At 41.5% G+C, this 11117-nt stretch overlaps 1 protein-coding gene across 8 annotated transcripts in view; it reads right to left on the reverse strand.

Annotated features, from left to right (window-relative positions):
* Window positions 1-8932: 8932 nt before the first annotated feature.
* Window positions 8933-11117, reverse strand: part of LOC138739496 (periostin-like) — a 79232-nt gene continuing 77047 nt past the window's right edge. For all 8 annotated transcript variants that reach the window (XM_069891704.1, XM_069891706.1, XM_069891708.1 and 5 more), the window contains one exon: window positions 8933-9848. In XM_069891704.1, the coding sequence (XP_069747805.1) occupies window positions 9781-9848 (68 nt within the window). In that variant the 3' untranslated portion in view covers window positions 8933-9780. The remainder of the gene's footprint in view (window positions 9849-11117) is intronic.

Below are 11117 nucleotides of genomic sequence, written 5' to 3' on the forward strand. Positions count from 1 at the left end.
CCGAGTTTAAGTCAATTAAAGCTTGTAGTACAGTCTTTTCTCGTGTTTTGTGATTGCTTGCTGCACCACAGTTCACCACAATTTAATCAACTTAAAATTTAAAGACCATGGAGAAGTTCCTCAGCATTGAGAGGCTAGATATTGACCCTCAACACCCAGACATCCTGGCCCACTTCGAGATTTGGAAGCATGAGGCGATCATTCAAATGCAGGCTAAAATTATCAACTCAAACCAAAAGAGACTCATGGTATTTCACACCAAACTGGGCCCCCGCGCTTTCCAGGCTATCTGAGACTGCACAGACTTTGAACCTGCAATGGCCATCCTGGAGGGCATGTACAGGCCCCCAACAAATATGCCCTATGCCCAGTATCTGCTCAGCATCAGGGTGCAGCAGCCAGGAGAGACAGCAGATGCCTATCTGGGGGCTCTGCGGGAGCTAGCTTGCCCATGCACAACCGAGATTGTGGTGACCAAAGAGGAGGTGGAGCGACTTGTCCGAGATGCCTGCATGCAAGGGTAGCAGTCAACGGCGATCTGGCAGAGACTACTTGAAGAAAATACTACCTCCCTTACCAGAATCACAGAGACGGTCCACTCTCTGGAAGCTGCAGCCCACCACGTACAAGCCTTTGATGCTCAACTTCCCCAACCTCCAGCCTGGTAATGCCAATGGCTGCAGTCACTGAGGAGCCCCACATGGAAGAGACAATCACTGCCACCGACACAGTCCACCGCTGTAAATACTGCAGGTCCCAGTGTGGGTCGGACAGGAGCTCCTGACAAGACTGCTTGGCAAGGAACTTGCATTGCTCCCGTTGAAGTAAGAAAGGCCACTTTGCTAAGGTACGCTTCTCTAGACTCACCGGGAGCATTGCAGCCCTCTACAATTGACCAGGAGCCCTCTCCCGGGCAGTGCCATTACTCGGCCCACCACTTCCACAGGCACCGCCGACATCACTTCTGGCCCAGCCACCCACCCACACCACCGCTGTGTTCTCATCACAGCTGCCGCCATCTTCCCTCACCCAACTTCCATCCTCACTGATGACACTACCTCCAGATTCTCTTCCAGTTGGGTCACCCAATTGCACCAACGCCATGTGCATCCATTGGGCACTGCCATCATGGGCCAACCAGTCCCCAACCACCTCAACTTGCTCGACCTGCCGAAGACACAACATGGTCAATCATGCACCCACCACACCCCATGCCGCAGAGGGAAACTGCTGGCTGATATTCACCACAACCATTGGGGAGTAGTGACTCAGACCCCGAGATGGTACTAGCATCCACCACGTTGACGAAGGACATTCCCCATGGACTCGGGCGCTCAATGATGGACATCGCTGTGAAAGGGAAGGTAACAAAATGCCTGTTAGATAGTGGTAGTACTGAGGTGCTCCTTCCCAATTCAAACCTGAACTATACCTTCATCAGGTACACCAGTGTTTGTGAGGACACTGTCTCGACCAGGGATCTGGCACCAGGAGGGGCCCAACTTTCCCACCATGGATACCCTGCCCAATGTTCCCACCATGGGTACCCTTGGCCCACCTAGTATTCCCCAGAGCTGACCCCCTCCCCCCACCTCTCTAAAGGGCCCCACCCCTCACAGACCCATCCCACACATACACCCCCTCTCTGCCAGACACCACCCTGCCTAAACCACCGGCCATCCCGGTCCCAGCCGACCCTCAGGCAACCATGTCCTCACCAAATATTGACCTGCGATGGTCTCAGAAGCACAGATGGCCACCAGACCTCCTGAACTTGTAAATACTACCCAGTGCCGAGACACCCCCCAGACTCATTTTAAGAAGAGGGTGAATGTGGCAATAAAACCACAACACTGGCCACACCCCCACCAGCCTACTGAAGGGGGAAACCACTGTATCTGCCAGTAGGCAATCTGGGAGGCTGGCCCCTCCTGGTTGGCTGTCAATCGTCAACGTGTATGTAGACTCGTGCTGACCCCTCCCGGGGTCAGTCGGATATTTAGAGGCACACGTGGAGCCATCAAGATATGACAACTGGTGTGTACAGACTTTAAGTCAATTAAAGTCTTATGTTTTGTGTTGCTTGCTGCACCACAATGCATCACACCTGTCCCAATCAGAACAATTATACAGGATAATCTCCAAACCATCATGAATAAGACAGCTTTCCTTAGTTTCCTTGAGGTTAAATCAATAACCAAATGAAAATTTTTGGAATAAAATGTGCCTTTTTACTGCTGCTTTGGACTCCTATCATATTTTAAGCAGTTGTCATAATAATGTCAATGGGTTGGCCAATGGATAGTACGCCATCAGTGCTCCGTGATTAGTAAGGGATTGTTTAAGGTGGGATGTGGGTAGGAAAGGAAGGTTGAGAATCACTGCTCTCGACCCAATTGTTACTGAAATATTTTGCAAGAGAAAAATTGTCATTGGCCCATTTCCTTTGGAGTTCTGAAACCATGCACATAACGAGTCAATGAGGTACGATTAAAACGGTGGTTTTCAAACTTTTTCTTTCCACCCACATACCACCTTAAGCAATCCCTTACTAATCACAGAGCGCCTAGGGCACAGAGATTGCTTAGGGTGGAATGTGAGTTTAGGTGGGGGAGGGTGCAGTCTGAAAACCATTGCTTTTGATTATACTTCCTTTTCCCTCTGGCCTTTAGTGGCACATCCTGAGATCTTGGCTCCAGGTTACCCTGAAGTCTTCCTGACAGCTCTTGCTATCTGAAGATCTTTTCACTATTGCTAAACACCTTCACTGAAAGACTATCAGTTATTTTAATTTAAAAAATTAAGAATAATTACAAATAAAAATACATTCAATTAGAAATATTTTGAACAGTAAATTAATGAAATTTTTGATATAATAAAGTGTAATAATGAAAATTATTTTAAATGTCATAACGTCCCTGGCAGATAGCTCAGGAAAATTTGGAACTGTCCCCTGAATCACTGCAAGATCAGTGCACCCTGCATCTGACCTCCAGCTCATGCATAGTATCCTTGCTGACCTGTGAGAAGGACATTGCAGGTGGGGTTATTTTCTGAATCGCTGTCCAAAATTAAATTGGTCTTCGCCAAATAATGATCAGTGGGAACCATGGTAGTGACATGGATTTTATTCAGGATGAATGCATAAATTCCTCTTCCCGTGAGAAATGTTTTAAAACCACAATTTCTGTGATGAAATAGCAACATAAAATTAAATGAAAACACAAATAGTAATTCATCATGAACCCTTCATTTAGATAATGTCTCCAATAGAGGTTAAAGGTCTTCCTATGATGCCATAGCTTAAGTATTTTGGGACACCCGAAACCTAAATTTCTCAGCAATGTTAATTCAGACATTTTGATATTATTAAATCAGATATCTGACAAAGGCCCTTTATAAGAAGCTCTAAGAAAAAAAACCACCATGTGCACTGCTCGGGGAATCAGAGATATTTGAAAGCACTCTCTAACTGTTAAGAGTCTAACATGACAGACCTCAACCACCTCTGATGGATGACAGTTTCTGGTCATCTGTATTTGGTGGCAGGGATTACACCACAGTCAACTGGTAATGGGGAGTCTTTGATATTTTTCAACCCCTGTTCATTGAAAGCTGCTATTTATGTTGGAGATAAATGTTATAAATTCTATATTCACATTCAGTGATAATACTGTGAGAAGTCAATGTTTAGCTTCTGTTTTCACATAGATTAAACTTTAATGAAACCATAAAATTTAATTAACTTTCACTGGGGAAAATCTTTAAATCTGATTTTTTTTCTGGGCCTGGAGGAGGAATCCTTTCCCAATGACCTGACAAGGGCTGTGAGAAGAAGGAACTAATTAATCCCATAGCTCCAAGAAGGGAAAATAAAAGAGAGTCATTCGAGGAAAGAAATCAATCAAGTAAATTATGCAGTTTAAACATAAATGTAAGGGAAAGCAGGAAATCCATGTCAAATCTTTGCATCTCATTTGACATTAAGGCAAAATTACTTCCAGAAGAGGAACATACTAAAGTTAACAATTATTTATAGCTAAACACAATGTGATGGAGGAACTCAGTGGGTCAAGCAACATCAATGGGAGAGAAAGAATGGTCGACATTTCAAGACTGAGAATGAGGAGAGGAGAAGCTGGTGTGAAGAGGTCAGGATGGGTGGAGCAGGCCAGGGCCCATGTGGGTTTGGTGGACCATGGAGAGACAAATCATGATGGACAGAGGCAAAAGACTGGCAATGTCAGGGCAGAGTGGGTGATGAGCTAATGGTTGTCAGTGCTGGAATGTGATAAGGAGAGAAGGTGAGAATGGTGGTAAAGGATTGTCTCTCTGACAAGAGGGCTGAGCCTCAGGGATCAGTCTGGATCCATTGTTTTTTATATAGTGAATTGGATCAGCAAGTTTGCAGATGACATGAATATTGAAGGTGGAGTGGACAGCAAGGAAGACTCTCAAAGCTTGCAGCAGGATTTGAACCAGCTGGAAAAATGAACTGTAAATTGGTAGGTGAAATTTAATATTAAATAGAATTTGACAGTGGTCAAAAACAATTTATTCTGTTTCATTATTATTTTTAAATTTTTAAAAATTTTTCACACTATGAACCATATTGACCAAAATACACATAAACATTTCCCTCTTGAATATACACAGTGTCATTTTCTCCCCTTTTTCCTCCCTCCCTTCCCTCCCTCCTTCACCCCCCCCCTCCCCACCCACTTAACATTCAACCTATATGATACATTAAACCCATTAAACAATGTCATCACACAATGAAAATAAACAAGAAATTTGTGTCATCTACTTTTACACACTGGGTCAGTTCATTTCGTCTTCTCCTTCTGTCATTTTAGGCGGTGGAGGTCTGCGGTAGGACTTCTCTGTTGTGTTGCATGTACGGTTTCCAAATTTGTTCGAATACTGTGATGCTATTTCTTAAATTATGTTATTTTTTCCAATGGAATACATTTATTCATTTCTATGTACCATTGCTGTATTCTCAGGCTATCTTCTAATTTCCAGGTTGACATAATACATTATTATTTGAAAAGGGACCATTTGAACTGGTGTGACATCAAAGTGCCTGGGTAAAACTGAACTGAATGGATATCAAAGGAACAACATTCCAGTGGTTGGAATCATATTTAATACAAAGTGATTATTGTTGTCAAAGTTCATCATTCCAGCCCTAGAGCAACTCTGCATAAATTCCTTAGGTCCAGCCATCTTCAAATGCTTCATAAGTGACCTTCCTTTCATCATAGTGTCTGAGGGTGGGGGGGGGGGGGTTAATTAACAATTGCATGACATTCAATTCCATTTACATCTCCTTGCATTCAGCAAGACCCAGAAAACATTCAGACATGGACTTAAGGTAGCAAGTAACATTCACTCTACAGAAGTTCCAGACAATTATCATTTCACAAGGGAGAATTTAACCACCTAGCCTTCACATTCAATGGGATTAGCATCTCTGAATCCCTCAATGCTGATGTCATTCTTGACATTCCAGAAACTCAACAGGACCTGCCATGTAAACACTTTGGCTACTTGTCAGAAGTTGGGTGTTTGGCAGTGAATTAAGTCCTGAAGACTTACCACCATCTACAAGGAGAGCAATGGAATAACCTCCATTTGACTGAATGAGTGCAATGCCAACCTCTCATAGAGGACAAAGCAACTCACTTGACTTGCACTCCACCAAACTCTTTAAGCATTAATTGGTGTGTACCGTCTGTGAAATGGACTGCAGTTACTTATCCAAGATACTGTCATGGCTCCCCCAAAATTCACAATGTCTCTCACTAAGAGACACTTTCCTTGTCAGAAAGGAAGGAACATAGGAGAACCCTTCCAAACCATGCACTGATCCTGGATCTAAGTCCTGGAGCTCTCTGTATCACAGCACTGCAGGAGTTCTTTCACTAGAAGGACTGCTCCAAATGAAGAACGTGGCTCATGACCATCTTCCCAAGGGCAAGCACAATGATGTTACAGAGCCAGAAACTGGTGTTTGAATCCAGTGCTGTTTATAAGGAGTTTGCACGTTCTCCCTATGTCTGTGAGGGTTTCCTCTGGGTGCTCCGGTTTCCTCTACCATTCAAAAAGTACCACAGGTGTAAGTAATTGCGTGTAATTGGGTGGCACGAGCAAATGGGCCGAAAGGGCTTGTTACCATGCTGTATGTTTAAATTTAAAAAAAATTAGGGATGGCCCTGCAGACGATGCCCAGATGTTGAAAATTAATATATTTCCAAAAATTCACCTTAATTTTATGACCAATCTAGATGATGCCCCATTTCCCCCACCTTTACACCTCTGATATCATGTTTGCCCCCTTGGACCTCTTTGGTCACAACCAGATAATTCCTTGCCTTGGACACTTCCCAAGTGTTTCCTACATTTCTGCTACAAATTTTGGCTGCTGCTCAAAACTGGGGTAGGCTATGATTTTTTCAAGATTCCCATAGGCACCATTTCCTGGGCTCATTGGAGTGCCTCATAATTTCCTCCTCACCTCATTGAATGATACAATGATCACAACTCAGAAGGAGGTTATTTGGTCCATTGTGGCTCTGCTGGCTCTCTACCAAATCAACTCATTAATTTCTTTCCAGCACCTTCTCCATAGCCTTGTAAATTTTTCTACAGCACATATTCCTCCAGTTTCTTCTTGAAGGCTGCAATGAAATATGCCTCCATTACATCTGCAGGCAATGTGTTCCAGATTCCAACTAAATGTTTTGCATCTTGTCGTTGAAAAGGAATGTCTGCAGATGCTGTACTTTGAAGTTTCTCCAGCATGTTTGTGCATTGCTTTACATCATGGCACTCTTATTTTATACCAAAGACTAATCCATTAGGCCTCTTCTACGTGAACAGGCTCCCACTATCAACTCTGTCCAGATCCCTCTTCATTTCACAGACTTCCATCCTTCTTAAAGAAAATATAATCAGCCTTTCTAATCTATCCTTGAAACTTTAGTCCTTCCTTCCTTCCAGGAATTACACTCACAGATCTCTTTGGATCCTTTCCAGTGTCTCCAAGTCCTTCCTGCAATGAGACAACCAGTGCTGAACACAATACTCCAGCATAACTTCCCTGTTTTATATTCTATGTCTCTGTGGAATTGTGTATGCCTTATTAACCAGTTGTTACTATCAGGCTCAAAACCTTAATTAAATCAATAATGATTTCTCAGTACCTTTTGGTAACAAGTTTAAGGAGATGTAAATGGAACTGAACATCATGCAATCATTAGTGAACAGCCCCACTTCAGTTCTTCCAACGACGAAAGGAAGATCACTTAGCTTGGAACTCTTAACATTGAAGAACCTACTGACCTCTGCTTTACGGGAGACCACCTATGGCGATGGACCTTGATCAATCAAAATTTGTCAGCTCTCCGGGATTGCTCAGAGGCAAGAGAAGTCATACTGAGTGGGAAAATGGGATTAATCTGGGATTTAGGTGGGGTTTGGTGGCCCAGTGTTACTGTACTTAATATTTGCTTTCTTAATCCTTGTTTTAATATTTTTGATACGGTCTGGGGTACCTTGCACATCAGATGTAGGGAAAAGGCCAAGAGCTTGTACTTTGACAAAGGGTTCAGACTCGTAACATTGGCCTATCCTTTGCCTTCTATAATGCTATGTGACCTGCTGAGTTTCTCCAACACTTTTGTGGATCATGGCATTTGTAAATTTATTGTTTATTTCTCACTTTTTGATCCTGACTGACAATAATACCTGTCATTTGTATTAATTCAGGAATGGGAAGAGATGTTGGGTGGGCAGGGGATGGAGAGAGAGAGCAAAGGTTGGAAGGTGATTGTTAAAGGACAATGCTGCAAGGCTTGGTATCATAGAGAACCAAACAATAAAAGGCATAGCTTGAAATATTAAAGAAAAAGCAAAGATTTTATGCTGCTTCCTTCTGACTTTCATGATCCAATCTCTCCAAAAGGCAAAGAGAGAAGTACTTGCATGCAGGCTCTTTTATGAAAGGGCTTCAGTGTGTATCCAGTGTTTCTCCAAAGGGAGTGATGTGCAGGTGAAAAAATTTGGCTTGTTGCACTTCACACCTCATCACTTTGGTAGTGGGGTGCTTCGCTCTTTCTGTTTCTCTCGCAATGGCATGTGGTTTGTACATGAGATTTAATAGCTTCTGGGAATCTTAAATTTGCAGATTTAATAATAGTCCTCATCAAAATATTCACTTGGCAGTTTCTGGACAGAAATTAGGATTGATATGTTTAATGAAAGAATGAATCGATTAATGATATCAACATAGGGTTCACAATTGAAAACCTTGTTGAAGCAAAATTGTATTTAAACATGATAAAAGTATTAATTTTGAGGCATCTTGCTATGGTCAAAACAGGAATCAGGTTTAATACAGGCAAAGGAGTTAAGGGTTATGGGGATAAGGCTGGAAAGGGGTACTGATGGTAGTGATTAGCCATGATCTGTAAAATGGTGGTGCTGGCTCAATGGGCTGAAGGGCCTACTCCAGCTCCTATTGTCTATTGTCTTCTCACCCTTCTGATGAAGGACCCTTTGCCTCTTTCTCCTTTCACAGATGTTGTCTGACCTGCTCAGTGTATGGACACCCATTCTTTTTGATTAAGGTTCATAATATCTTCAGTGGTACAATTCTATTCTCACGTTGCTTAATAGTTGGAAGTTGTGCCTTTAACGCTGGCGCATGTGAGATCCAAGCATGATTGCTCATTCCTACAGGTGAGACTAGTGCAGCCCAAGTTTTGCCAGAGGGAGGCACTGCTGATCTGCAGTGAATCTGCTTTGCTGCCCGTCCGGCATTCATCGCAGGCAGCATTATAAGTTGATGCTCATGGTAGAACTTAGCCAAACCTTCAATCTGACAATCAAATAGATACATGTGAGACAGGAAGTGCTAAACAAGACGTGAGGAAATATTCTTTAATGGAATAATTGTTTTTCAAAGGAAATCTAAAAGAAGGCACCACATTCAGTATATTTTTCATAAACTTTTTAGGCACGATTAAAGATGATTCCTTATAAATTGCATCAAGGCAGGATTCACACTGCAAAAAGCAGGAACAAAGAACATTGATACAAAACATTTATAGAAAAGTTTGGAAAATGTTAATATAAACAACCAGAATCTGTGTTTGTGAACTGCAAAGCTTTTTAAATCTTAATACAAAATGTATGTCAGAAACAACCCTAGATTCACAAGAGCAAGCAATGACACTAACTTTGAATTTTAACGTTGCATGATATGTTTCACAATGCATTAGCCAGTTCCCCACCTGCACTTAAGCCCAGAAATACAAAAAGATAAACTAACTTTAATCTTTTTAGGCAAATTGATAGGTTTTCAACAGATTCCTGCTATGCTTCATGAATATCCTACCACTGAAAACTGGAAGATATGGTTTTTTTTCTCCGGATAGCAAACATTTTTAAACTTCAGAGAAAAAAAAAACAAAATTGCTGTAAATTACGCATTTACCTTTTATAATATCCCTGATTTAATTTTCTTATAGTATCAATGAAAAAGCTCCAGAATCGAACCGATTTTGTTTCTAAAATGTACCATAAAAATCACTAAAAAACAAAGGTACAAGCGTTTTATTCAATTTTCATGTGAACTGAATGGAATTTTGTGATGCATGCAAAACTGACATCCTTTATCATCCACGTTTGCTGGAGGCCTGGCCTCAATTTAAGTTAAAGTCTTCTTTGGTTGGATGTCCTCCATTTTCAGATAGCAAAAATTTCACATTTCCTTTAATCTTGAACTGTATTTTTTCTTCGTGAGATTTTCTTCCTTGCCTGCCTTGTCTTTCTTGGTGCAGCTGAATATGGAAATTATAAAAATAAGTCCTTTTGTAAACTTAAGTTCAAAGGTACAAGGATGAATTCCAGCACAATTACAAAATGACTATGCACTAAAACTGCTTTATTACTTTGTTAGAGACAGTAATATTGGAATTATTCTCTAATCTAAAAGTCAAAGGGAAAGCTGCTTTTAAATTAAAGTTTCCTTCTAATACATTCTTTGACTAATGATTGGAGGCTTCACACAGCACCAATCTGCTTCATTTTTGAAGTGACTGATTAAAGTGAAAGTCTAATTCAGCTAAAGCTGGGACAATCAGCCATACAAAGTGAAAATTAATAATGCATAGACCATTGCCATATATACTTATTGAAACCAGGAACTATTTATCTATATTTCTACAAATAACTACTTTTGCTAATTCCACCCCCCCCCCCCCCCCCCCACTCCACCCAGGAGAGTTGGGACTGAAATCAACACTCCTTATTGGGCATAAGTTGGCATAATGGTTAGCCCAATGCCTTTACAGCGTCAGTGATCAGGACCAGGCTTCAAATCCAGCATTGCCTGTAAGGAGTTTGGATGTTCTCTCAGAGTCTGCGTGGCTTTTCCTCAGGGGCTCGCTTTATCCCACCATTCAAAATATACCAGGGGTGTAGGTTAAGTAGGAGTAAATTGGATGGCATGGACTATGGGCCGTAATAGCCTATTACTGTGCAGTTTGTCTAAATTTTTTAACTTTTAAAAAGGTCAATAAATGACTGGGGAATAGTGAAAAGTGTATTAAAGTATGACTCCACTCCAGTATTTCTTTGAGTGATTGTATCCCACCTTCTCTATCAAAGATCCTAATGGTCATACACCTATATCAGTAAGAATCAAAACTGAAATGATTTAAAGGTAGAAATGTTTGTAAATTCTAATCCCAACATTTTATGCTTGAGCAGATATCTGCTGAATAGAAATTCAATAGCACCACTCTTATTTTTCAGGCATAAGCATCCACGCTGGATAGTGGGGCATAAATGCACTACTTGCCAGAAGAGAGATGCTTACAACATTCAAGGCAGTTGAGAGATACATGAAGCTCTATTGGTCATTCAGTGCTGATCCTTCAAGGACAAATGCAGACTACAATCCAGGCAACTAGTTTAAAAGCTATTTACAAGTGTGGAAAAGCCTTGGCATCAGGCTATTTAAATAGCTAAATAAATAGTTTTAACATTGTAAACACAATCTCACACGATCATTCACATTAACATTGCTGGTCTTCTAGGAACCCAAT

Source organism: Narcine bancroftii, chromosome 7, assembly GCF_036971445.1.
Source record: "Narcine bancroftii isolate sNarBan1 chromosome 7, sNarBan1.hap1, whole genome shotgun sequence".
NCBI lineage: Eukaryota > Metazoa > Chordata > Chondrichthyes > Torpediniformes > Narcinidae > Narcine > Narcine bancroftii.